The sequence below is a fragment of the Sclerotinia sclerotiorum genome, genomic scaffold (genome assembly GCF_000146945.2).
Source record: "Sclerotinia sclerotiorum 1980 UF-70 scaffold_1 genomic scaffold, whole genome shotgun sequence".
NCBI classification, from domain to species: domain Eukaryota; kingdom Fungi; phylum Ascomycota; class Leotiomycetes; order Helotiales; family Sclerotiniaceae; genus Sclerotinia; species Sclerotinia sclerotiorum.
The window spans coordinates 866,321-893,872 of record NW_001820835.1 but is presented as its reverse complement, the minus strand read 5'-3'; the positions used below and the strand labels follow the sequence as shown (position 1 = coordinate 893,872).

General features: G+C 44.5%; 8 protein-coding genes across 8 annotated transcripts; 4 read left to right on the top strand and 4 right to left on the bottom strand.

Moving 5' to 3' along the window:
- Positions 1-1,761: 1,761 nt before the first annotated feature.
- SS1G_00346 (hypothetical protein) lies at positions 1,762-5,425 on the bottom strand (the record flags this gene model as incomplete). The annotated part of the gene is made up of 2 exons (XM_001598210.1): positions 1,762-5,264; positions 5,407-5,425. The coding sequence occupies 2 exons, from the start codon at positions 5,423-5,425 to the stop codon at positions 1,762-1,764; spliced, it is 3,522 nt and encodes a 1,173-aa protein (XP_001598260.1).
- A 1,789-nt stretch (positions 5,426-7,214) lies between these two features.
- On the bottom strand, positions 7,215-7,550 carry SS1G_00345 (hypothetical protein; the record flags this gene model as incomplete). The annotated part of the gene is made up of 1 exon (XM_001598209.1): positions 7,215-7,550. The coding sequence occupies one exon, from the start codon at positions 7,548-7,550 to the stop codon at positions 7,215-7,217; it is 336 nt and encodes a 111-aa protein (XP_001598259.1).
- A 443-nt stretch (positions 7,551-7,993) lies between these two features.
- On the top strand, positions 7,994-9,182 carry SS1G_00344 (hypothetical protein; the record flags this gene model as incomplete). Its single annotated transcript, XM_001598208.1, has 3 exons — positions 7,994-8,041; positions 8,190-8,741; positions 9,036-9,182. The coding sequence occupies 3 exons, from the start codon at positions 7,994-7,996 to the stop codon at positions 9,180-9,182; spliced, it is 747 nt and encodes a 248-aa protein (XP_001598258.1).
- An 800-nt stretch (positions 9,183-9,982) lies between these two features.
- On the top strand, positions 9,983-11,857 carry SS1G_00343 (hypothetical protein; the record flags this gene model as incomplete). Its single annotated transcript, XM_001598207.1, has 4 exons — positions 9,983-10,055; positions 10,104-10,173; positions 10,227-10,447; positions 10,500-11,857. The coding sequence occupies 4 exons, from the start codon at positions 9,983-9,985 to the stop codon at positions 11,855-11,857; spliced, it is 1,722 nt and encodes a 573-aa protein (XP_001598257.1).
- Positions 11,858-12,751: 894 nt separating this feature from the next.
- Positions 12,752-13,551, bottom strand: SS1G_00342 (hypothetical protein; the record flags this gene model as incomplete). Its single annotated transcript, XM_001598206.1, has 2 exons — positions 12,752-13,192; positions 13,297-13,551. The coding sequence occupies 2 exons, from the start codon at positions 13,549-13,551 to the stop codon at positions 12,752-12,754; spliced, it is 696 nt and encodes a 231-aa protein (XP_001598256.1).
- A 1,211-nt stretch (positions 13,552-14,762) lies between these two features.
- SS1G_00341 (hypothetical protein) lies at positions 14,763-21,176 on the top strand (the record flags this gene model as incomplete). The annotated part of the gene is made up of 6 exons (XM_001598205.1): positions 14,763-14,865; positions 14,981-15,100; positions 15,337-17,193; positions 17,434-19,031; positions 19,143-21,008; positions 21,063-21,176. 6 exons carry the CDS (start codon positions 14,763-14,765, stop codon positions 21,174-21,176), a joined length of 5,658 nt encoding a protein of 1,885 aa, XP_001598255.1.
- A 1,941-nt stretch (positions 21,177-23,117) lies between these two features.
- On the top strand, positions 23,118-24,968 carry SS1G_00340 (hypothetical protein; the record flags this gene model as incomplete). Its single annotated transcript, XM_001598204.1, has 3 exons — positions 23,118-23,625; positions 23,712-24,159; positions 24,206-24,968. The coding sequence occupies 3 exons, from the start codon at positions 23,118-23,120 to the stop codon at positions 24,966-24,968; spliced, it is 1,719 nt and encodes a 572-aa protein (XP_001598254.1).
- A 1,143-nt stretch (positions 24,969-26,111) lies between these two features.
- On the bottom strand, positions 26,112-26,957 carry SS1G_00339 (predicted protein; the record flags this gene model as incomplete). Its single annotated transcript, XM_001598203.1, has 3 exons — positions 26,112-26,327; positions 26,471-26,551; positions 26,742-26,957. 3 exons carry the CDS (start codon positions 26,955-26,957, stop codon positions 26,112-26,114), a joined length of 513 nt encoding a protein of 170 aa, XP_001598253.1.
- Positions 26,958-27,552: the final 595 nt, after the last annotated feature.

The window sequence follows — 27,552 nt, the reverse complement described above, 5'->3', positions numbered from 1 at the left end:
TTTATAAAGAACATAGGGATGATTCATCACAGTATCGATGGGATAGTCCGGATGATGTAATGCCTAGATATGATTCTCCCGATCTGAGAGAAGAAAGGGGTGTATTTGATGAAGTTCGTTTAGAGAATTCAGAAGAATATATTGATAGCCAGAATAACCAGTATATTAATCGCAATTCGGATATCCATTTATCTCCGGGGGAAGGAGTAGCCAGCCCCTTCATTAACGTTTCATGCGGCTCCTGGTCGAATTCCTTGGATAATTCCTTGGCCGATATATTTCAAGTCCTTGGTGTCGCATCTTCCAACTATCAACAATACCAAAATTGCTCTGTCGCTCAAACAAATTCACAACCAAGACCTAGTCAATATTCTCGTCACCAACTAGAAAGATATATACCCAGAAAAACCTCCATTAAACTCCAACGCCCGATGCCAACCTACGCTCCATGGCATCAACATGAATTAATACACAGGTCAAACTCGATATGGAGTATCCAATAAACACCTACTCAATTTCAATTACGATCTCAAGCAAAAGTGAAGCAGGAAGTTAAGCCTAATGCGAATAGACAGGCGGCTGTAAAAGAAGGATATTCGACTAGCTATAGTACAGGTCATAAACTTTCTGTTAGTACAAAATCTTTCAGAATCAAGCAGAATCTGGAAACTACACCAAAGAGAAAATCAAAAGATCATACACCTTATCACACCCCGCAATTCGTGTCTCCATCTGTCTTCAAAACATTAGATCTACAACAAACCCCTTCCCTCCGAGCAGAGCCAGAATCCGAGATAACTCACGGAGCAACATATCAAAAGCAAGAAAAAAATCAACTACCCCATCCACTGAAATCACACCCTCAATATCAATATCAATCTCAATTTCGTCTTCCACCCCAAGCTCTCTCGCAAACTAAATCCCCAATCCAATACTCAACATTCATACTCCCTATAGCAGGACAATACCACTTAGAGCCAGGCACTCATTACCCTAGTATACCTGAACCCGAGACCTCTGAACTCGAAGCTTTGAATTCAACTTCAACTCCCACTCCAACTACAGCTTTAAAATCCAACTTCTGATGACTACCGATATCCCAGCGAGGAATCACGGAGAGAAAAATGGTGGGAAGTAATTAGAGAAGAGTATAAGATAGGAGATTATCTCCAAGGCCACCAATCCACGAAATCCCCGCAGAACTTTTATCTTCCATTTGAAATCTACACTACACATAAGAACACACACAGCAAAAAAGCTCCAGCCATGATAATCACTATTGATCATTTTGATCAAGTTCCCCAAAAATCTTACAAGCGAAGAAACAAATATGTAACCAGATAAAAACTAATAAATAAGGGTATCGAAAAGATGTCACAAGCTACCTACATACAGCCTATTGCCTATTGCCTATTGCCTGTTGCCTGTTGCCTATCGCCCACCACCAAAAAATCTGCATGATTTTGCCCCCGAGCTCCTCCAAAACGATTGTCTGTTCAAGAAAAGAAAAGACAAGAAAAGAAAATAAAGTGAATATATACATTGAAGAACCCCAAGATGAAATTAACTCCCCGTTTGCCGTCGTGAATGTTGTACGTGCATATAATGAATCTGTTCATATGATGACGTTTTGCATCATGTTCATACATAAATAAAGAGAGAAATATGAGAATTAGACGTTTCTTTCTTCGTTAATCCACTTCTTTTCACCTCACCATAATAGTGATTTATCCCATTGCCCCAACGCGTCCCCTTACGCCACTACACCTCATCATCCGGCGGTAATTCACCCCCAACACTCTTCAACCAGTTTAAGATCCTGCCCCTGGCCCCGTCCAACTCAGTGCCTAATCCACTCCTCCAAAGTTCCTCCACAACCTTAACTTTCTCCTTCAAATCATCCGTCAGTCTTCCCTCTTCCTCGCTCTTCACCGCCTCCAACTCCCTTTCTACTTCTTCTTTCGCTTCTCCTTGAGCTATTCGCTGCGTGCCCATTAATCTACAATTTGCTGCCGTTACTCCCACTTTGACTTCATGCAACAGACACAGTAAATTTGTCTGGCTCTCAATAAATTGATATGTTGATTTACCCGCGTGGACTATGAGGGTGTATAGATATTGCATGGGAAAATCATAATAGCTTGGATTTTCTTCGTATTCGTCTTTGGGGATCTGAATCATGAAGCCTTTCAAATCGCCGTCTTTGGGGATTTGTTCAATCAAGCGACTTAGAGAAGGAGCAATGTCCCAGAAAGCACCGAGTTGAACTTCCACGCCACGAACGACGTTTTCTTCAATGATATCCATGAATTCTTCGGTGCGTTTGAGAATCTCGGATTCGAATGCTTGTTTGCGTTTTTGAGCATCTTCTGCGAAGAAGGATTCGGCGCCGCGGACCTTTTCAACGTTGTTGGAGAGACGGTAGGGTGTGATTATCATTTCTTTGTAACGATCATTGCGATCCGAGAGTAATTCGTAGACCTCACGGTGAAGTTGTTCACGAGCTTCAAAAATCCATTTTAGAAGTGTTAATTTCTCAATGAGTTCTGGTTGTTCGTCACCTTCCTCCTGCGTAGAAGTAGGGTTGTGGTCTTGTGAATCGTTGAAGAGTTTACTTCTGAGTTGTTCAAAAAGATCAGTCGCTGATTGAATACGTGTCATGAGGAGCTCGTTGACGGGGAGGACGACTTGGGATTGAAAGAGTTCAAATATAGATTTGGCGGCTTCCTTGGATTTGATACATTCGCTAGTGACAGCATCTGCTTCGTAGGCCGCAGCATCAGCATATGATATGGTTCCAACCTCGATATCGCGCTGGATGCGGAGACGCAATGAAGCTCGTCGTTTGGAGGCTGCGGTCTTTTGATCTTCCTGCATCTGGGCACTATCCCGCACGAAACGTTCTTTAGTAGCAGTTACTTCGGCAATGTCGCTTAGCATACGAACAGTTGTACGGATACTCGTGAGGTCTGGATGATTATTGTTTACTGCTGGGTGATGACGAGGATACGGTGGAGGCAACGTCACTAATCTTGAAATATCAAGGTGGTCCGGGTTTGGTGTGAAGGGTGTCCGTGGAACGAGGGCTGGTGGAATTATGGGTTGAAATACGGGAGAGACTTGATTCGGTTCGTGAAAGCCAGTCTTCTCTCGGGGGTACTCATTCGGACCCAAGTGGGCAGGGTTACTTGGACCTCCAAACATATTCTCCATTGGCGATCCAGAAGGTGGATCTCCTTCTCCAAATTGTAAAGCCTCTCGCAATTCCTTTGGCATACCCATATACTTTGATTCCCGTTTTGATCTTTCAAATCTTGATGAAGGAACCCCATCTGATCCCTGTTGACTAACCTCCCACCATCTGCTTGAAGGCCTTCCTCTTGAACTTGCCCCATCGAGTGCCTCACTAACACTCATGCTAGGAATTGGAGATAAGGAGGGCATGTACCCAGGCTGACTCCACCATTGTGGATTTTGTTGTGCTGGCTCCGGAGATGGTGGACCTGCTGAATTGGCCCTGGATCCAGGCCTTGAATTCGACCTTGAGCTAGGCCTTGTAGGTTGCCTTGATGAAGATCCTGGTTCGGAATGCTGCGACCGTAGATTTTCTTTCATGGCTCCCACTAGCGAGCTCCTATGAGACCTTGGAGCGGCTGACGATTCGGGTGTGAAATCACTTCCATAAGACATCGTAGAGTCTCTACGAGCATTAGGTCGAAATAAATCTCGGGTCAGATCTAGAATTTCAGACCCCATTGCGTCAATCGCGGAAGCATAACGGTCTCGACGTATTCTGGATTCATTAACAATAAATTCTGCAAAAATCCGAACACGGTCTGTATCATTTGTAGCGCTGGCTTCTCTCTGAACAAATATTTCATGTCTTTCCGCAGCAGAGCGAGCGAAGTCATCAGCGGGTGTCATGTGGGACACTTGACTTGAGATTGATTTACCAGTGGCAGGTCGAGATGGAGTCGAAGCAGTAATGAATGCAAAATCATTCTTAGGGATGATCAACGAGGGTGGACGGCTATTGGGAGTTTTTTTAACCATTATTGATTGTGGCGGAGGTGTTGGTGAAGACTTTGGCGGAACCGATGGGGAATGGATTACTGTAGTTGCCTTGATGGACTCGGGGGAGAAAGGCGGAGTATGTGCCACTGGCCTAGGAGTTGAGCCCCTTGAGCCAGTAAGAAAACCATTTACGCGATCTGGAGTGGTCAAATTGTGTAGCGTTGATTGAGATGACCTTGGGGTTTCAGAATAATTAGACGATCTTCCACTTCTCGGGGTTGTCCTAGTCATAGTCTTGTGCCTCGCTAGGGGTACATTGATATCACTAGGAGTAATGGCTTCTGCCCACGGATTATTTGATTGCTCAATTGCCGATTCAGGGTAAGCTGTCCTGCCATTTCTACTTTCACTTCTTCTTTCACGGATAGTTTTCTCTCCACGGACAGCTCGTGACCTTGTCAAACTAGAAGAACTTGAGCCGGAAACAGAATCGGTTGCTGTACTAGAAGTAACGCTTGCAGTATCGACGTGTAGCGCAGGACTTTTTAAGCGGTCCCGAGGAGGTGATGCCGCGGGTGTCTCATTGGGCCAATTCGATGCTGCCGCAGACGCTTGAACTGGGGGCGAAAGCGGGGTAGGTGGGACTGGACCTAAAGAAGACGCGGGAAGTGGCCTTCGAGTTGGGGGAGAGGTTATTGCATCAGTGGCACGGGTCATACTTTGTGATCTTGGGGGTGGAGGACGGCCAGGTGGAGGTGGAGGTAAAGGCATCCCAGGCTGCCATCGAGTAGTAGACGGATCTCGCGAGTGGGCCGGAGATGCTGAACTGATAGCTCCTGTAGATGCAGCTCGACGTGACCCCGGAGGTAAAATATTGACTGGAACAGGGTCCACAGTCTCTGGGCGAGTTTGTTCCACAGCTCTTCTTGGAATGGGCGGCACTGGTGGTATTGGTTCCCTGTTTGAAGCTGGTGACATTCTGGGGTTCTCAGGATGATTAACCGATCTCCTAGAGAATGCCAAGACCCCGAGTGGCCTATCATTCGACCCAGCTCTCGATCGCCCACCAGGCGGAGGAGGATAATTCGGGTGTGGAGTACTTGGAGCTGCGGTATGAGGGGTATGTGGAGCCTCGGGGGAAGAACGATATGCCTGTGGTGGAGCAGAAGCAGACGACATAGGTTCATCTGATCCTCCTGTCGGTCTATTGCTTCGCGGTGGAGAGTATGGAGGTGGGGCTGGAATCACTACTGCAGTTTCTCATTAGCTTTTACTACCACGCGCATACTGTGCATACAATTCGAAAATTAAAAACAATTCTTGAAAGTAAGTACCATCTGGATCGTGAGATGGTCTGGCAGAAAAATGCGAACCATCTGAACCACCACTGACGTTGGGAGATGAAGTCCATTGTGAAGGATTGTACTGTCGCACAGAGCTCAAAGGTGTATTGTACTGTGAAGGATTGTATCCAAGCGATGAGCTCAAATTTCCAGAAATGGCATATCCAGGAGTCTGGTGATGAGGCGACGCGGTATGTAGAGATGTTGTAATGGGATTCAATTCCATTCTCCTCCGGATGCCATGTTCTCTATGAGGGTTCATTGTCGCGTCTTAAAGTCTCCCGATCCTATAAATAGTAACACGAAAGTACTATCACGACAAACAGGACTTTCCCTCCACAATCAAGCACTCAAGCACTCGAGCCCTGGCTTTCGTCTTATTTAGACGATTTGGCCTTTGAACTCATCTGAACATAAAAATGTATTTGAGGTGAGTGTGAGGTGAAGAAGTGTTCCAAATCGTGAAGGACCTCTCCTTTTTTTTACGGGATCGACCACCCCCTTAGGTCACGGTGGGATTTTTGTGATTCGAAGGGGCGAGAGGGCTGTTTTTGAAGCATGAGCGCATGAGCATGGATAAAAAAAGATGCTCCCATCCTTTACTTTTACAACACCACACCAACTCCAGGGTTCCAAATATGGTATGGCTCACGATTGGAGTCCGCGGAGTTGATGTGCATGTTGAATTCTTTGCGCGTTTTTCACAATGGGCCAATTAGATGGGAATATGGTGACAGTTAAACATGGATACAATCTGCTAGTCTCTTTTTGATAAGTTCAGCGCTTACAGTGATTCATGCGCAATACCTGTATCCGTGCCCTTAAAGGGTTGTATTGAGGGGCTCGACAGCATGGAAAGTAATAGAGTTCTCGATGATATGATATAGTATGTAACCTACATGCACCGTTGAGAGCAGGCAAAAGTGTTTACCCAGACTGGAATATGTATCTGTAGGTATACATACGACTGACTACATTACTGAACCACGAGATTCCTTCATATCGAGATCCTAACGATGTATCAAACCAACAATGTCTGACCGAATCTTATTGCTTGTGGGACCGAGACTACATATTTGGTAGAACTAAAAATAGTTATCTCTTCCCACCTTAACCAATTTAGCTTCTCACAATTGCGAGCTATCTCCTTACTTGCATACCTGTATGAAGTCACTAATTCGGTCAGATTTTATGTGATAACTCTGGGATGATTAATTTGGACACATTTATAGAATGAAAATATGCTGTATATTAGACAGGACCTTTAGCTTCAACTTGGTAGAGAGACATGAACCCATTAGAATCGGTATATAAATTTAGTAGTGGATCTCACTAAATAAATATGTACCTTACAGTGCGTCTGCAGAGTGGGCTTTTGGAAAGCTCCATATATTTTCACATTGCTTATCAAAACACAGGATGACAAGTCGCTGGAGCTCGAAGTACGGAGTAGTATCGGAATATTATTTGATACCGACAACTCGTCACCTCTTGGGTTTACTTCTTGGCGTAAGTTGATGTTATAAATATCATTCGTATCTATAAGCTGGACTACTGAATGGAGCCTGAATTTGCTTTACTTCCATCACCGATTCAAATCGTGTAGTGAACCTCATTTTTGGGCACGAACAGCCTCGTGATACTGCGTGAATAAATTCCAGCATTATCGAAACTGGTGACCCCTCGTCCATGTAGATGCGTCGAAGCAAAACAAAGATATCCTCAAAAAGGTGCCAGATTCCAGAGCTTCCGATAGAGGACTCCAATGATAGCCTCCTACCAATACTCGCGGTCAAAATTCGTAGGACCTCCGAGCAAGTTGTATATGCAATGATGCCGTTATAATCGCTAAAATTCTCATTGCACTTTGCCTCCAGTGCCCTTCTCCCCATACGAAAATTCTTCCGGCAAATCCATTCCTACCCTCCTAGCAGTCAAACGAATTCTTTCTTCATCATCCATATTCATTCCTGGATTGTATCTCTCAAGTAATGTAGCATACATCCTTTGTGCCTTGACATATTGAAGGAATTGCTCGGCTTGCTCGATTGGTGTGTTTGTTTCCGAGGCTATGGTTTTGCGAATGCGAGATTGTAGTGGAGAGCGGGAGTTTTGCGTGAAGGGGCGAGATGGAAGTTCGCGTAGGAACGAGCGATAGAGTGCCCGCAACTTTGTGGGTGTAGGAGAAGACATTTTTCTGGTTTCCAGCGCAGAAAATGAGGTCTGAGGAAAAGTTAATGAGCAGTGAGAAATTGACAGGCCCGTTGTCGGCATTAACAATCCCGACAGGTTTTCAGCCTTGTAACTCTTCACACACAGCCTTGTCACAACCTTCTAAATTTTTACATTTGAACATTGACGATTATTCAATGTCAACGTCTTTGAAGGTACAGTCATGGCCTCGTGTAGGTATAAAGCGATTCCAGGGATTCTGTGCGAAGGATGTTCTGAGAAGAATTACGACAAATTCTCCAACTCATGATCGTCCTACACCTCAACATATGAATTTTCCATCTACCAGACTTTGCTATCACTGGGACACTTTACCACCTACAGAAGCACAACTCGTCCATGCAAATACGTTTTTTACTAAAAAGCCTTTCAAGCACTTATGGTCTACTTCACAATTCTACTCCATGGCGTTTGGAGACAGCCCTGAGGTTTGCTTCTTAGGACGATCAAATGTAAGCATAATCAGCCCTCTATGTTATAATTGTGTTTGTTGCTTTTAGTTTTCGCATCATTCTTTGTGTTGCCCAGACTCTTTAGTAAGATTTGATCAACAAGCAATATTGCCTTTGCAAAGTATGTACTGACACTATCATATTTCAGGTTGGCAAATCATCTCTTCTCAATGCTTTGCTTAACAACAAGAATGCGGCATACACCAGTTCGAAAGTCGGGCGAACTCGGTGTATGAATGCATTTGCGATTGGAGGACATGAAGGGTCTGAAGATAATAGTGATCGATTAGTGGTACTGGATATGCCGGGATATGGGCATGGTGGGAGGTCGGAATGGGGAAAAGAAATCATTAAATATCTGGAGAAGAGGAAGCAGCTCAAACGAGCTTTCGTACTAATTGATGCCCAGCATGGGATCAAGGAGCTTGATAGGGTGATGTTGCAAATGTTGCGGTCCCGTAAAGTCCCCCATCAGGTAGTACTATCAAAGGTTGACAAGATTCTGTTCCCTTCGAATACGAAAGGAATCCCCGGAAGTGATGCGCTGGAGAACAGGATTACTGGCCTGGACAACTTCCTTCAAGAGGTTAAAGCAATGATCGAGGCAGTCCCAGAATCCGATGATGCTGATTCCTTGATCGGGGAAATACTAACATGTACATCTGAGAAACGTGCTGGGAGAAGATATGGCATTGATACCGTCAGATTTGCAATGCTGAGAGCTGCCGGCCTAGAAATCCAAGCAAAGGTCAAGCTAGCCGAGCCTGTTGACATTATTTCCCATGAAGAATTGTTTGGGATACGAAACATTGGGGACTGAGGAAGTACGTGATGTACAGATTTTGAACAAGCACATACCGAGGCATTGTTGGAATACTTTCTACCTTCATTGGTGACGGGCGACTAGTGATTTCGTCACGTCCCAAGTGGATGCTTTGCTAGAACCTTACTACAGGACTTACATATTGATCAACTAGATCATTGCCCTGTACAGGTACCAACAAGAACGATGTTTGACTGGGGATGGGGGCAAAAAGGTGGGATGGGTTCAAAGATGGGAAGCGGATCTCAAGAATTGATCTTTGATCAACATATTTGGTACACAGTAACCTTAGGAGAAGAAGGATTGCAGAAGACATGAAAACGAACTGATACTCCAAATCCCAAAACAGATATCTAAATCTATCTGACATCTATTGAAGCCCAGTGATCGATCGCTCAAAGGTACCTGTCATGAAATTTGAATACGTGTCACATGACTGTGTTATTGTGCCTGGTTATTGAATTGGAGACTTTTCATGAGCCATGGGTTTTGTTCCCGCTAATCGTCATAACTGTCTGTACCCGGTGTAGCCCGGACCTGGAACTTTCAACCTTTTTTTAGGTCACTGCACTCTTTGAAATTGTCGCAACTTTGACCCAGCACTACCTATGATCCCGTCTCGTATGCTTTAACTCTACATAATAATAATCATAATAATTTGAAATTACATAAACATAACAGAATCACCCTTATTTTACTGAACCTCAACTTCCGACCCTAAAGTAACAATCGCCATCTTCCATCTCCAATCAACGCTTTTTTTAACATTCAGACATTCATATTCATTCCCTTTGATCAAGAACTGGAAAGTGCGGGGCCAATCGAAGCACAGCCTAGCCTAGCCTAGCCTATCCTATCTACACAAATACAGCCCCGGGGTCTTCATTCATTAATATCGGAAATTACCATATCAAGCGAATTACATAGTGACTACTTACGACACCATATCTCCCTAACATCCATCATCATAACGCCGCCGCCATCTTCCATACAAAAGCGAATCACGATTGGCTTCCTTTGATTTCGCATCGTAGCTGGGGTAGCTACCGAATCTTTGATCTCATCTCAGACGTCACAATTCATTTGGTCTTGAACTCAGGAGAGATCAAGTCGCAAATATGTCGAAAGTCGTACGAAGCGTCAAGAACATTACGAAAGGATACAACAATGTGCAAATTAAAGTCCGGAATGGTATGACCTGTGTGCTAAACTCACAAATTATATGTTGACGGATTATAGCTACAAGCAATGATCCATGGGGTCCCGTTGGATCAGATATGGCTGAAATTGCCCAACTGACCTTTAATTCGTGCGTACTTTCATTACCTGCAGATATATACAGAACTAACTCAACAAATCCAGGGCGGAAACTTTTTATCAGATCATGGACATGCTCGACAAACGTTTGAATGACAAGGGCAAAAATTGGAGACATGTTTTGAAGGCTTTGAAAGTGTTAGATTACTGTCTACACGAAGGTTCCGAGTTGGTGGTGACATGGGCACGGAAGAATCTTTATATCATCAAGACTTTGAGAGAATTCCAGTATATCGATGAGGATGGAAGAGATGTTGGTCAAAATGGTCAGGACTGATATGATGAGAATACATGGAAGCTTGCTAACTATTTTCCTAGTCCGAGTTTCCGCCAAAGAACTAACATCTTTAATTTTGGATGAGGATAGACTTCGAGCTGAGCGAGCTGACCGCAAAAACTGGAAGTCTAGAGTTACTGGCCTGGATGAATTTTCCGAACCTTCAGATGCACAGCCACGCCGACAACGTCCACACCGAGCGCAGCGCGCCGATGAAGAGGACGCGGAATATCGATTGGCTATCGAGGCCAGTAAATACCAGGAAGAAGAAGATCGCAAGAAACGTGAGAGCAGGCAAGGGCGTGGCGAGCCAGACGACGAGGATCTTGCTAAAGCTCTTAAGCTTAGCCAAGAGGAAGAAGAGTTACGCAGACGTGAATTAGAGGAGCAAAATGCGCATTCGCTCTTTGATGATGATCCTATTCAGGTAGCACAACCCACCGGTTTTAACGGAGGATACCAGCAACAAGGAGCCGTCGATTGGTCGGGAAATCCGATTGACATACAGCCTACCGGATATTTGAACCCTTACACGAATTACCAGAATGCGCAACCTACCGGCTACCAAAATACAGGTTATCAAAATGGCTTCGCCGCCCAACCGACAGGTTTTGATCCTTATGCATCACAGCAACAGCAATCATTTCAACCACAATCTACTGGATTCAACCCCTATGGCCAATTTCAACAACAGCAGCCCCAGCCCCAGCAGCAGCATCTAGAACATATCGCTCCCGCCGGAACAAATAACCCTTGGGCGACAAACCAGAGCCAGCCACTCCAATCTTTACAACCGATGCCAACTGGATCCAACAATCCTTTTGCACAATCTTTTACCCGCCCGCACACCAGCTCGGCTGCATCCAAACCCACCCTTGCTACACTCCAAGAACAGAAGACCTTGGGCCAGTTCAGCAACACGCCATCTTTCAACAACACACCATCTTTCAATCCAAGCCCTTCATTCTCACCGCAACCACCCCAAAAAGAACTATCGGAACATGAAGCCAGGCTCAATGCGCTTCTGGCAAGTGGGGATGGAATGGACACTTTTGGAAATACCGGAAACCTTAGAATCCCAGCGCAACATACTGCACCAGGAACTTTTGTTAATAGTGCAGGCGCTGGCTTAGGACGTATCCACGAACAACAAACCGGTAACAATCCATTCCTCCAGACACAATACACGGGCATGCCACAAACGACGTACCAGAGTAACCCTCAAAATAATGCTGCTGGTGCGTTCGGCAACAGTCCATTTGGTCGCCAAGTCCCGGCCGCCACTGGACCGGCCGGTATGAATGGTGGCATGAACGGTTTTGGTCAATCGAGCAACCCCTTTGGTCTAAGACCACAACAGGGACAAAATGGCCAGGGCGGGGATTTGATTCAATTCTAGATGGCAGTTGGCAGGCAGGTAAAGAGGGTAAATGGTATTGTGGAAAGACCGGAAGCGGAAAGTACAAAGTTTTGCATTTTGACATGGAACTTGTTCGGGAGCCTTGGATTGGTTTATGCATCCCCCTTTGCTCAACAGGCGTGTGGTGGCTTTTTAAAATCTTCTTCTATTGTTATTATGCTTCTTGCAATTCAGAATTTTTTTCTTCCCCCAAAAGAATTCCAAGCGCATTGTGAGGTGAGATAACATGATATACAAATTGGACCGGGTATGGATCAAAGGCAGAGAGAGGATAATTTTTTGGGAGAGGCTCAAAGGTACTTTAAAGCATGGGCTTTTAGTAGGTGTAGTTAGAGAGTAAATTGGGTTTATGGAGTGTGAATATAAATGATTAATAGAAGAATGTTTTTAAATGATTAATTGAAGAATGTTGTTAGCCCATTCATGGAGAGAGAGGTCAAGTCATATTTTGAGGCGACTTCTATGCAGAATACTCGAAAGAAGGAATAATGTCTTTTTTGCGATGTCCATTATGGTATCCTGAAATTGTACTGTAATTACGCATACCTACATGAAAGTAGTTCCATACCTGCCTCTTTTCCCATTGTGTAACCCAAACCGACGCCTGCACTCCTTGCTTTACTCCTCGATGTGGTGGAATGACAATGTGGTATACACATGAAACTAAAAGACAAAAAAGTGATACGATAATCAAAACAGGGCTTTTTCTCCTGTCCTTATTCTCCAAGTGTACGAGTTTGGTGGTATAGTTTTGGGTGCGATGAAATGATGGAATAAAAGTCGCGTCGCTTCCAGAGTTTTGGAAAGGTTGTAATCCAACGGGTATGATGCTGATGGGATGAAATGAAAATGATAAAAAAATATGTGGTGAATTTATCCCATGCATATCTGGATAAATTCTTCCCTCCCCACTCCGCCTTTCCCTTCTAAATCAAACTCCTCGATCATAGCCCGCAGCTCATCTTCCTCTAGCCCCTCTCCCAGTTCATGCGCTACTCTCCTCAAATCCTCTAATGATATCATGCCCTTGTCATCTGTGTCGAATAAGGCGAAAGCCCTTAGTATTTCGTCGCGCGGATCGCGTTGCGCTATTAAGTTACCGGCGATGGATTGGAAGGAGGGGAGAGTGAGGAGTAGACGCCCAGGAGAAATATTGTGATCGCGTGCGCCGGGGCGGGCGTCGGGAGGAATACCGTGTGTGGTTAGGAGACTGAGAATTTCGGGTTTGGGGAGGTCGAAGCCGAGGGCTTTGAGAGCGACTTTGAATTCGTGGTAGTCGATCCTTTGGTCCTTGTCGTTGTCGAAGAGTACAAACTGTGGAATTGTCAGCGCATTGTTTTGGCGCGGCTTCAAATCAGAATTGAGGGAGGGGAGTTTATGCGATCTGCACATTGCAGGTTGGATATATCAAAACATACAGCTTCGTTGATCTCCTCCCTCTGTTCATCACTTAAGATATTCATTGGAGCAGTTCCCGGCGCGCCAGGCTGAGCCTGCACTTGACTATCCTTCGGTAACCCACGGTCGCGGTCCAATTGGGATTTCTGTCTTAAAGCTAGAGCTGGTTGTGATTGTGAACCAACAACCGAGCCAAAAGTAGTTGAGGGGGGGTTGCGAAGATTATTGTAGGGACGCGCGGGGAAGCCAGAATGCGGTTGACTTGTCGATGCCATCGAACAGAACACAAATCACTTTGCGCAAAGGTGGGAGCGAAGAAAAAGTGGCAAATTTAATGGTAAAATATCAAGTACTGTTCGCTCTGTCAGTGGCTGGGAAAACTACTATTATATTTGTTGAACAGGGTGTCGAGTGGGACGGAGCGATGGGAACGATTTTGATGGGTTGATGGGGGGGAATTTTTGAATTGACGCGTTAAGCTTTTTGAGAGATTGGACGCGTTGATGGGATGGGATGGGTTCTCGAAAACGGCTTAGGATTATTAGTCATCGATGTATGATCGGAAATAAGTTTGAGGCCGGAAACTAAAAACACAGGGGGCTGGGGCCCGAATCGTCGTACTCTGTACTAAAAAGATAAATAAGAGTCACGCGTGTTCAGTCATGTGATCACTCATACACACAATTGTACGTAGGTATTATACACGAAGAGAGCTCTTGGCTGCTAGTCCGTGAAACTCCAAGTATCAAATCATATTGAGGTATCCTTTGTCAAGTGGAAGAAAGAGTCATATCAAAGAAAGCCTAACATGGATTCTTATCTATTGTATGGACGGAGTAGGTGGTTAGCCACACAAATGCTGAATATATTTCCAGGCAGAGTCCAGATTCCAAGATGCATGAACAAGATACATAAATTTCTATTGCAAGATCTTATTCTTATAGTCATGTTACCTCATTAAAATATAGTACCATAACAATAAGATCACATATTCTCCAAGGCAGCGATTTCATGAAAAGTTATCTCCATCATTCACTGGTCAAAATCATGTTATCGTGAATTTGATTGGTTAAAAGAGCTCAAGGTCGTGTTGTTCCTAAATTCACCAAAGCTCTTGCCGCCTTTTTATGTACCGTTCCCTAGCCGAACTTTCTTCCAACCTACCATTACAATTGAAGCGCGTTCCTATACAAATTCTCTATCACCAAAACGATTTCAAAATTTCCCCAACTTCAATTCTTCATTCATACATCATACACCTACTTCGTCATTGATGGTTCTTTGGGCATCCGCTTTACGATTTCTAATGCATGCGACGCTTTCTCGATACTGAGCGCAATCTATCCATTTTTGCGCGTTCGCCTTTTTTTGCGACTGTGATTAGTCTAACCTCTGTATAAAGGAAGATACGACTTTTCATTTTCGCCATCTGCTAGATTTAGCAGCAACTCAAATATACTTAGTCTGCTGTCGATAACCAATCAATATGTCGTTCGGGGGAGGATTTGGCGGTGGCTTCGGCCAACAGAATAAACCTACTGCATTTGGGGGAGGCTTTGGTAGTACACCTGCGAACAATACTGGCTCAGGTAGGTCATCTCTTCGCTCTTTTTTTGTCTTTGATCCCATGGGTGTCTGGAAGGACTGGGAAGGTTCCGCGATCTCGTCGAACTCATCGCTTACTCGAATCGTCTGCTGCAACAGTTTTCGGTTCTGGTGCCACCAATAACACTGGCTTCGGTGCAAATAACAATACTGGTGGTGGTATGTTTGGAGGCGGCGGAACCTCTTCTGGTTTCGGCGGTAACACTGGTAACAGTACTGGTATGTGGATGCTCTGATGCTCTGACTTTCTGAATTGTTCCGCTTAGCTTGACAGCTCGTCGTACCTTGGATCGCATTCTTGTCGCATTCCCTCTTGCTCTCGAATCATCCATCATAAATCAATGACGAGCCATCTCAACTACGAAACCGAATTTCTTTTAAACCACGCGTTTCAACAATTTCTTTCGTCCCATTAGCGTCTTAGGTTGCTGGTGCTATACTGATATATTTCACAGGTTTCGGAGGATTTGGCGCAAAACCCGCAACTACAGCTTTTGGGAGTCCAGCCGCAACCACAGGTAGTAATATGTTTGGAAGTGGTGCTACGACAGGAACAACTGGTGCATTTGGTGGTGGATTCGGAAGCAGTGCTGCACCCACATCAGGATTCGGTACTACCAACACTGGAGGTGGGTTATTTGGGAACAAACCTGGTGGCTTCGGTTCTACTACTACTACGAACACGCCTTCAGCTTTCGGAGGAGGCTCCGGATTTGGCAGCACTGCAGGAACTGGATTTGGAGCTGCTGCTTCAAGTACCCAATGCGAAGGCACCCAGGCTGTCCCTTTCACAGCGTTTGTCGAGAAGGAGCCAAATTCATCCATGCAAAATGCCTACCAAAGCATATCCTTTCAACAACCCTACAAGAACTTCTCCCCGGAGGAGCTTCGATTGGCCGATTATTCCAAGGGTTTGAGATACAATCAGAACCAAGGTGGTGCATTTGGCACGAACACGAATTTTGGGGGATTCGGTAGCTCTAACCAAGCTACAACAGGAGGTTTTGGGTCTGCGAACAACGCTACAACAGGTTCAACAATATTTGGTGGTGGAGCAACAGGTACAGGTTTCGGTACAAGTCAACCAGCTAGCACAGGGTTTGGATCGAATACCGCTACAACCGGCGGTGGACTCTTTGGAGCCGCGAAACCCGCGACCGGTGGGCTATTTGGTGCTCAACCGCAAGCGCAAACCGGCGGAGGCTTGTTTGGATCGACTACCAATAGTGCAACTACCGGAGGATTTGGCTCGACAAATACTGGTTTTGGATCGGCCAATACCGGCACCGGAGGAGGTGGTCTCTTTGGTAACAATAGCGCTACGGCGGCAAAGCCTGCCTTCAGCTTCGGCAATACACAACCAGCAGCCACCACGGGAGGCTTTGGGTCATCAGGAACTGGATTTGGAACGGCTAATACCAATACTGGAGGAGGTCTCTTTGGAAACACTCAACAGCAGAGCACAACAACTGGATTTGGTGGCGCAGCTCAGCAACAGCCAGCATCGACCAATGCTTTTGGAGGCGGCTTTGGATCTAACAACACTAATACTGGTGGAGGTCTTTTCGGAAATACCCAACAAAAGCCAGCTACTACTGGCCTTTTTGGCGCGCAACCCGCTGCTTCAAACGCTGGAGGACTATTTGGTTCTCAACCAGCCGCTACAAACAACAGTCCATTTGGCGGTGCGAATAACACCAACACAGGAAGCAGCTTGTTTGGTGCCAAACCAGCTACTGCCGGTGGTCTTTTCGGCCAGCCAGCGGCTCAAACAAATACCGGCACAAACAGCTTATTTGGTGGTGGTTTCGGTGCTGCGAATCAAAACAACCAACCCCAGCAAAGCACTGGTCTTTTTGGTGCTAGTCTCGGAAATAATAGCAACCAGCAGAAACCTGGCGGCTTGTTTGGCCAGCCTCAGCAGCAAGGATCAAGCTTGTTTGGGAACTCTGGTACTCAACAACAGTCCAATTTATTTGGTTCATCTACAATTGGCCAACAGCAGCAACAACAACAACCTGCTCAGTCCCAGGGTTCCATCTTTGGAACAGGTTCCATCTTCACCCAATCACAACAGGGTGGGACGCCACAATCATTCAGCACTAGTCTCACTGATCCTGGAGCTTATGGCACGAGATCCATGTTTGCTGAGAACAACTCTCAGGAAAATCTCAAGAACCCTGGGCCTCTCGCAACCCCGCTGTCAAGTGCTAACAGGCAAAAGAAGACAGCTGCTCTTCCGTTGTACAAGCTAAATGCATCTGGTTCTTCACGATTCAATACTCCGAGCAAGTCACTTCGTGGGGGTTTTGGTTTGTCCTATACACCGGGAAGCGTTTCAACTGCAGGAAGTACTCCTTCGATGTTTAGCAGCAGCTTACTTAGTGGAAGCCGAGCATTAAGCAAGAGCATGTCCACTAATAGCCTGCGTCGGAGTTTCCACGGCGACGACAGTATTTTAGCACCTGGTGCATTTACGTCAAGCACCAGCACGAAATATGGAACCAATGGAAGTTTCAAGAAACTGATCATCAACCGCAATATTCGTTCAGACCTTTTCAAGAATCCAGTCACTCCGGATCATCCAGTCGAATCTCCTAACAAGTCCATAATCAAGAAGCAGGTAACTTTCGAGACACCAACACCGTCACCTAGCGCCACTATTAATGGCAATGTTAATGGTACCACTGATTTTGATGTCAATGGTACCGGTAATCCCAATGGAACTTCACCCACTGCCCCACTGCAATCGGTTACCAACAATTCCGTGAAAACTCCTTCAGTCACCTCACCCGAGATGACAGAAGTCAACAAGAACAAGCAACTCACTATCGTTAATGAGAATGGAGCCAAGTCACCTAAGTCTCCCCCCAACTTACCCACCGGCGCATATTGGATGACTCCTACAAGGGAAGAAATTGAAAAGATGACTCGCCAAGAACGTCAAAGGGTATCGGGCTTTACCGTCGGCCGCGAGGGCGTTGGTCAAATTGACTTTGATACTAGGGTCAATCTCGATGGCATCAATCTTGATGATATTTTTAATAAGATTGTTATTCTCGAACCTAGACGCGCGGAAGTTTATCCAGACGATCCATCTATTCAGAAACCTCAGGCTGGTCATGGGCTTAATGTCCCATCCACCATTACTCTGTTTAATTCATGGCCTCGCAATGCTTCTAAGAGAGGAAGCGACGATATACGCTTGAAGAAGCATATCAAAAAACTGCAGACCGTAGAAGATACCGAGTTCGTGAGTTACGACGCCGATAATGGTACCTGGGTATTCAAAGTTCCGCATTACACGGTATATGGGCTTGATTATGACGATGAGGAAGATGACGAGGAAGATGACATGGAGGTCGAAGAAGATGAGGGTGATTTTGGGAATAGTACTCTCACTGCTCCTCCGGACACGCCAACTCCACAATCACGTACACCTAAGGCGAATCCACAATACTTCAACCAATCCTTTGCATCTGATATGGATTTCACACAGACAGAGTCAGACCCTGAGGATACATTTGAATTTAGAAAGAGAAAGGTCCTTCCAGGTGCTTTTGATGACGAAGAGGTCTATTCAGAAGAAGAAGTTGATAATTCATTTGTTCAGGACCAGGAGTCTTTTTTAGATAATCGCTCCGTGGGTTCACAGTCAGAAAACGGCGTCGAGGAAGCAATTGACCAAGACGACGTCTATGAGGACGATGAATCTGTCAGTATCGTGGACCAAGAGATGGCGGGCTCTTATCCAGAAACTGGCAATACCGCGGAGCGAATGAACGACTCGCAAGACGAAGATGATACTATGGAATTTGGGACACCTGGTGCAATTGTGAAAGCTAGGGCAAGAGCACAAAAGCTAGATACACCATCCAAGCTCAGATTTCCAGCCGCAAATGACTGGGCCGCTACTTTGAGAGCAACTGCCAGTCCAAAAAAGCAGGATCGTGCTGTTCTAAAAAGCCTCATTGATGTTCATGGAGATGAGAAGCAGTCTGCCTTGGCACGAACTGAAGTTCCAACAACTAACGAGAACTTTTCGAAGTCGTATGGTTTTGCATCGGTCATGGATGTTCACAATGACTTGTTTGGGAAGGTCACGAGCCCTATCAAGGTTTCGAATTATAAGAGAGGTGACAATTTTGAGGTTGGTCTTCCTTGTTGAACTTTCTTGTGAAATTATTAATGGGGCCGTTCGTTGCGCCCCCTCATGTACCTAATAATTACGTAGTACAATGCTAAGAATTAATTTTCACAGAAACCTTTTAATAAGAAATCCAAAATTGGTGATGATGAATCAGAAATGCCGGAAGAGGACCGGGCGTTCCATGACTCTGTGAAGCCAAGTTGGGGTCCGGACGGAACCTTAGTCTACGCCGCATCTGCCGGTTCTAAACCTTTTACTAAATCGCGTCGAGCTCGTGAGAAGGATGGTCTACTCACAATTCAAAAGAGTGGCATTGCTGAGGCTAGTAACGTTAGATTCGCTAAGTTTTCTAATGAGTCTTCAGCGGATGCACTTAAAAAGCACCAATCCTTGACGGTCATCGAGGACTCTGAGGGTGTTCCTTATGCAACATTGCCAGACTCATTTTCCTTCCTAGACTTCTTCGACGAGCAAAATGCTCGAGATCCGTCAGTAGTGCATGAAAAGCTTGTGTGGGAACTAGCCAGCATTCTTTTTGATGCTATTGAGGTTCCGCAAGAACTAAATCACATTGAAAACGCGGTTGAGCGCCTTCGTAAAGACAAATTGTCTGTATTTTGGCAAAAGTTGGTTGTGCAAGCATCAGCTCAGCATGTTGCAATGGCTAGATCGAACGAAGAAAAAGCAATTGCATCATTATCTGGCCACAACATTCCAGAGGCTTGTGGACATCTCATCAATGGAAAGGACTTCCATTTAGCTACGCTTATTGCAATGATTGGTGGCAAGGAAAGTCTGAAGAGAGATATCCGCGAGCAATTATCACAGTGGCGAACCACAAAAGCCCTGTCTGAATTTAGTCAGCCCGTTCGAGCTCTCTACGAACTTCTTGCTGGTAATGTTTGTGTCTGTGATGGCAACAAAGCACCCCATATGGAAGATCGTATCGAGTCCTTCATCATTTCTAAACGCTTCGGGCTTGATTGGCGACAAGCATTTGGTATGAGACTGTGGTATGCAATCAAAGTAAATGAGGAGTTCGATAGCGCAGTCAAAATCTTCGACGAAGAAATGACACAAGACAAGGAGACCTCTCGGCCTCTGGCCTGGTACGTCGAACAGAAGATTCCTAAGTTATGGCAAGATGACCAGCTTAATGAGCGTGAGGATCTTCTCTGGGGCCTGTTGAAGTTGTACACCTACGATGATGCCGATCTCGAGGCAATCCTGCGACCTGAGAATTCGCAATTATCCCCCTTGGATATGCGCCTCTCTTGGCAATTGAGTCGAGCTTTGACTTCCTTTGGTGCCCTAGACTATCAGGAAGCTGCCGAGGAGAAGAAGGATCAGACTACCTTGGCTTTCGCTTCTCAGCTCAATAATGAAGGCCACTGGCTTGACGCAGTCTTCGTTCTACTTCACTTGTCTTCGACCAACGCTCGAGCAAAATCTATTCAAGACCATCTTGCTCGGCATGCCGGAAAAATTGGATCCGAAGATAGCCAGAGTTTTGTTACCTTGACACAAAACTACAAAATCCCTGCATCATGGATATGGGAGGCAAAGGCCTTGTACACTCGAAGTGTTAGGAAGGATCCACTAAGTGAAGTTGAATGTTTGACCAAAGCCGGAATGTTCGAAGAAGCTCATCGCACTTTTGCAAAGGAAGTTGCACCCAAGGCACTCATTGAATTCGACTACGCTACACTTCGCAATATCCTTGCAAGCTTTGAGGGCAAGGAGAATAGTATTTCAGAATGGCATCTTGGTGGTGAGATCTATCAAGATTTCCTTACTTTGGTCGAATGTCAAAAGAAGAACCAAGAACTCGATTTTGCTGTATTGGAAAGATTGTTGGTTGGATTACCGGCTGTAGTGGAAGAATCGCGCCACCCCGCCTTTATGGAGACGGTGGCAATCGAAACGATTAGTGGAGTAGTGGCGAAGGCCGTGGTGGATATGGAGAAGAAGGGCGAGGTAAGAAGATTCTGGCTGCCCCCTCTTTGGACTAGTACTAACCACATCAAACAGAATGTGGACTTACCGAAGGTTTTGAGATTACCCCTCACGGAGGATAGATACTTGAAGCATACAATTGATTTGAGTTTGGGATACTACAGGAGTGTAATGGCGGGTGGGAGATGATGAGCCTTGATACTTTAACACGAATTTGCATGGGAATATGTGAACAGTAAGGGATGGAGGATTGAGAGAGAAAGCCTTGAGAAACCAACTGTAGTATATCTTGTAATCAGCATAGCGAGTAGGTAGCATCTTTAGATAGGCACAACATCATTCATGAAATGGTATTTGATGTTCTACAAAGCAAGAAAGTCTCTTCATGTTACTCGTTCACTTGTATCTCCCGGGGAAAAGGGGCGGAAGTAATTTGTGATGTATCTTTAAAAGTTGTACTTGTCAATTTTCTATTCTTGTTTCGCCACATTTTATAAATAAATAATTCGATGGCTGGTTGAGGTAACATCTAAAAGTTCCAGTCCTCTCTTCCTGTCATAATAAAGCAAATTTCAAGTAAGGGACATTGAAGTTCTACACACCATCACTATCAGGTACCTAGGTAGAGAGGATACAATAAAGACAAGTGCTTTGATCGGCCGATCTCGTGTGAGTGATCCCGGCATGGATGTGGTGGTATCTCCATGTATTTCAGTCCGCACGGTGATTGGTTAATTTGTGGAGGTGAAGCAGGGAGGACATCATAAATGTGGGTTGGACGGCGTGGCTGGACCAATTGTTTGATGCGATTTTGCTGTGGGATAGATGGGCTAATGCGGGTGGTGGGGATGATTGGTTGTTGTGACTTGTGAGGGGAGGGATGGGAAGGGGAAGGGATGTGTGGTTGGTAGATTGATGGAGATGTAGAGACGGAGCGCTCAGGGTTAGGGATGAGATGGACACCACAGCATGATGGGGATTGGTGGATCGAGTTGCGAATTGTGGATTGGGGAATGAGGGGAGGGAGAGCAGAGGGGGAGAGGGAGATGGAATGTATGTACTAATGTAGATGGATGGATATGTTTGTCGACGAGTCTTTTCTTAATATGGTGATGTGCAGATGTGCAGATGGGGTAATATTAATGTGAATAAAGAATTAGGAGATGGAAAAGAATGTTGTATATATATTATTGGATTGTGGGAATGAGAATGGATGAGAATGGATGTAGAGGGATTGGTGTGTGTTGTGTATAGTTTACCTACCTATCTAGGTATTTACATCATACATCATATGATGAATATGAATGATGATTATAGACGAGACTTATACTTTGGACTAATTTTTATTAAGAGACCAATGAATAGAGAGATTAATTATCCTTGTTATAGGCATCAAAAGGAAGTATTCATTTACTAATTAATTACTGCAAGTAGTCTATATATTTTAGCTCTGTACTTTCTAGCTAGAGACCAATCAATGAAATGCCCTTGTCAATATCTCCCTAGTAAGTTCATCAGATGCATTTACTACTCTCTACCGATAGCTTGCTTGTAGCTTTTATACTTTGTATCATTTCCCCACCAGAGACCAATCACTCTAAACACAAATGCGCAACGGGCCTTTAAGTGCCAAAAGAACCCCACCAAAAATAACTGCCTACCACACACCCTTCCATCATCTCACTACCCGCTCTAACCTATTTCCTCTCTATCGTACACCCCAACCCACATCCATTCCCGCCCATTCACTTCTCCCACTTATCGATTATCGCTATCAGTCACTCACTCACTCCAGATAAAACCAACATAACTTCTGATTCATCATTTGCGCATTCATATATCCAAAAGAATAAGAGTCGCATACTTATATGAATTACACTCATACACTCGGCACGTTTACGCGACTGTAAACAATTACTCCAAGGCAGACCTGCGTTTGGATGGTCATGTCCATATTTACTATTCAAAATCAACTACATTTCACTCTGATCAACCTAAATATCGCTCCTAGTACTTTCTTGTTTGTCATAATCATATCATTCGGATATCTCTATTGTATACAAATCGGATCATTTCCTATACCAACTTGGAGCGCATCAACCACTGCAGTAGGGAAGCATAATAGGAATCATGGGTACAACGATAGAGGAGCTAGAAGGAATGTTCGACGACCACCCCTCTTTAAACGCATCTCTGCAGGACTTCGAGCAAGGAAGCATAGAGATAGATCCCAACCCACCTCGCCGCTTTGGTTATCCTTCCCAACATTCGGGCTTCCGCAGCGACACGGACTCGGAGGACGACCTAAGAGACTCGGTATCCAGAGGTGGTTACAGTCCGCCAGCATGGAGACGAGAGGACAACGGCAATCGAACCAGCGGCTTTTGGAATCGGCATAATAATATACTGGGGAAAAGGCACAGGGAACTTTCGAGAGAGAGTAGTCCGGAATATGAGAGTGCTGATGAGGGTGGTGGATCAGATCCGACTCTTGCCGCCGCGGTAAGGACAAGGTTACCAACTGGTTCGATATCGCCGGAGAAGAAGAGAAGTCCGTCGCCTGATCGATACACTTCGGGGAATGGTGATTTTGGGAAGGCATTTGGCGCAGTGATTAAACAGGAGAATGACCAAGAAGGTACACTAGTACCTTCGATGGAGAACCCGAACAACTGTATGAAACTTGGTGGAAATGTATTGGCTCACATGCTAATCTATCAATAGTTATTCGATTCGCATTCAAGACGGAATTACAACATCGTACAGAACCTTTCGAGGTTGCATTTTCATCCCTGAGTCAAAAGCTTGAGAAAATTATGAGTTCATGGGCTTCAATGTGCAGCGCCCTTGTGGTAGCCATAATTTCTATTTTAACACTACGAACACTATTTCAACCTTCACAATTACCACCAGTTCCAGATCTTATCAAGGTCGCAGGACTCGCAAGAGGCTTCGAACCTCTAATATTCTATTCCGAAAATGGAATTCAGCAAATCGGTGATATACAACAAACTGGTATTGCAGTCTGGGATCTTTGTGAGAGTGTACGTTCAACAAATATGACTTCTGCGCCAGTTATTGTTGCGGAACTCGACGAACTGAGTGAAACCCTTAAAACTTTGTCTCTTGAGTTAACCAGATTCTTTGCTAATGTGGATGGAGACGTGGATGGGTAATATTTTCTACTTCTGTGTTTTGGAATCATCTGACATATCTAGTATTTTGATTGTTATGGCTTGGGCGAAACGAGAACTTGCTCAACTAAACCATCTTCCACCTTCTCCTCTTAATTCAGCTTTTGATAATATACACACATTACTTAGTAGAGTGGGGGTTTTTGAGAATCCAACTGGTACGCCCACCAAAATTGGGGTCGTCGCAACAAACATATTTGGCATGTCATCGCCTCAAAGGACACGTCAAACCCTTCAGAGAACATTCAATGAATTTCTCTCGGTTCTCGAGGATGCTATCAGTTCCGAGCTCAATCATGCTCTCCATCTCTTTGCTATCTTCGAGAAAATCGATCATCAATTTAAAGCACTATCTCGGAGTGCTTCCCGTGAACTTGATACTCAAGAAATGGACGAAGATAAACTTCTCTCTTCACTTTGGACCAAACTTCTCGGTCCTTCTTCTAGTACTCTCCATAAATTTGAAAAGAATAAAAAACTCCTTGCCAGCATACGCTCAAAGACTATTCAAAATAAATCTGTCCTACTCGATCATAACGGCAAACTATTAACTTTGCGAGCAAACCTAGACTATCTAAGAAAAAAACTGGTCAGTCCTCTGGTAAGGACAAACAGTAGTACGATTCGAGTTGAAGAGCAAATCCAAGGTCTAGAGGATGCGAGTGGACATCTAGGAAAGGTCAGGGAAACGCAAAAGGGGAAGTTAATGGAAATGCTGTATGGAGCTGGGAGTGGTGGTGCGAGAAGAGTTGCGGGAGTTGCGGGAGTTGGAATTGAGGGAAGATGAGAATAATTTCGTTTGATTTCCTTTTCTTTCCTCTTTCCTACTTCTCTTCATCGCTCAGGAGTATAAATGAATGGTTGGAAACGATTCTATATGTGAAGGAGGTACCACTTGCATTGCTTGCTTGCTTGCTACTAGGACGGTGTTTTTGGTGCAGTAACTGGAAGTAGATAAAGGAAAGGGATGCATGGACCTATATCATTGGATAGGATTGGATTGGTGGCGCTGTCTTCATCGATTTGTATTCCTCTTCATGGTGCGGTTTTGCATGAAGGACTTGGGTGTTGGGGTATTCATTTTTTTGGAGGGGAAATTTGATTCATAAGGCGTGGCGTTTGTGGGGATGGGGTTCAGTGATTCAGTGACTTGTTTTGGTAGGCTCTTGGCATGTATTTACACCTCATGTATTCTTCTCTTCTCTCCTTTTGTTTTTTTCGGCGCATAAGTCTTTCTTTTTGGTGCTGCATGGTGGAGTTTTAGTTGGGTGGAGGGTATTGTTGGATAGGATGGGATGGGATGGGATGGGTTTATGATTGAGAGTATGATGGGTAGGAGGATTTGAAGGATGAGCGGAGCAGAGCGGGTTGGAATGGAATGGAATGGGAATTATGGAGTATATAGCTTTTAGGGTTGTGAATTGAGAATTGAGAAATATAATTATTATCTATCTATTTATTTATCTATCTCTGTGTGTATGTGTGTGTGTGTGTGTGTGTGTCTCGAGGTTAAAACTTGATTGGATTTCAAGTAATACCTACTGATATTATCCTTTAATTGTAGAAGTAAGAAAAGATTATTTAAGCGAGTAATAGTAATTATAGAGAGTAAACATAATATCTTGAAGTAGTTATTGAATAAATTATATTATTTATTTCAGTTTTTTATAGAAAAAGAATTAAAAGGGATAACAATAATGATAATGAAAATGAAAATTAAATACTAGGTATATAATCTTACATTGAGGTTTTTATTCATTTTTGGATTCAAATTCGAATTCAAATTTCCTCACATCAGTCTATTCTTCCCACTGTCACTGGACTCGGTAACTTATACTTTAACTCCTACTTCATCACCCATATCTGCATTATCAACTCAATACTAGGTACTAGGTAGGTATTCATATCTACTTCCCTAATTATCCAAATACTACCTTCTACTATGATTTCCGTTTAGTTTTTTAGTATCATCATCTTCTCCAACTTCGATTTGGACTTCGTCTTCAACTTCGACTGCAACTTCGACTTCAACTTCAACTTCAGCTTCGACTTCGTCTTCATCTTCAACATAATCATCCTCATTAACATCACCCGGTTTCAAAAGAGATTTCTGAAACGGCGCTTCGACTGACCAGTCGGTTATGCACTGTTGTGGGGGGTTTGTTTGTTAGTTGGGTAGGTGGATGGATGGGTAGGTGGGTATGGTATAGGGGGGAATTGGGAATTATGGAGGAGGTGGGTGAGGTTGTGAATAATGAGAATGATAATGAAATTAGATTGATTACCCACCTTGACGTCTAAATTAGGATATCTATCTTTATAGATTTCCCACTTTCTAGCCCAGTATTCTTTGACTTCTTTTTCGAATCTCTGGGGTGGTGGAGATTGTTAGTATTATTATTATTATTATTATTATTATTATTATTATTATTATTAGTGTGAGGGAGGGAAATATTGATCTGGAAGATTTATCTTTTTTATAAATAATCAAAGCGGACCGAACCAAATCAAAGCAAGCAAGAAATAATCTGAAAAAAAAGAAAAGAAAAATGCAACATACCTGCTCAACCGCCATCCTCAAAAGCTCCTTCATCTCCCCCTCTACCTCCTTAATCGTCATCAAAATCCTCCCCTCGACCTCCTCACCACGCACACCCCCAACCCTCTTCCCCACATAGCCCCTCATAACATCCCTCTTCCCCCTCATCTCCTCAAACAACCCCACTAAAACCTTAATCCAAGCACCCTCCATCATCTCCCTCCCAACTACACCCATCCTCCTCTCTCCCTCCCCCCTCCCTTCCCAATCATCTCCCCCACCCCCAAACCTCCCATCAACCACCCCACAAAACTCCAAAAACCTCCCCCTCCCCCGTGCAAACCCTATAAAATCACAACTCGCAGCCGGATACCACAGAGATATCTCCTCTAGGATAGAAGACGTATTGGTTCCCCAGAGACGTACCCAGGATCGATAGGTTAGTGTTGGACGGGCATAGATGGAGAGGAAAGAGGGGGGGGAATCGAGGGTTTTGTATTGCGTGGGGTGGATTGTCATGCCGGCGGAGAGGAGGAATTCTTGGTCTGTTGTGGGGTGCTGAATGGGGGGGGTGCTGGGTGGTGGACATTTTGGGGTTTGGGTGTGTGTTTTTTTTTGGAGGGGGATTGAAGATTGGTGGTTGCTGTGTTTGGTGTGTTTTGCTTAAGGTGTTGGTTTAGGGTTTGTGTCTTGATTCTTGTTTCTTCTATTCAAGTTTGAATTTGAGTTTGAGTTTGAGTTTGAGATAACATTGAATAAGTTTTTGAGGTTATGTACTTCCGCAGAGTTAGCAAATTCTTAAGCTATCGAGTTGGAGGGGAGGAAGAATCTT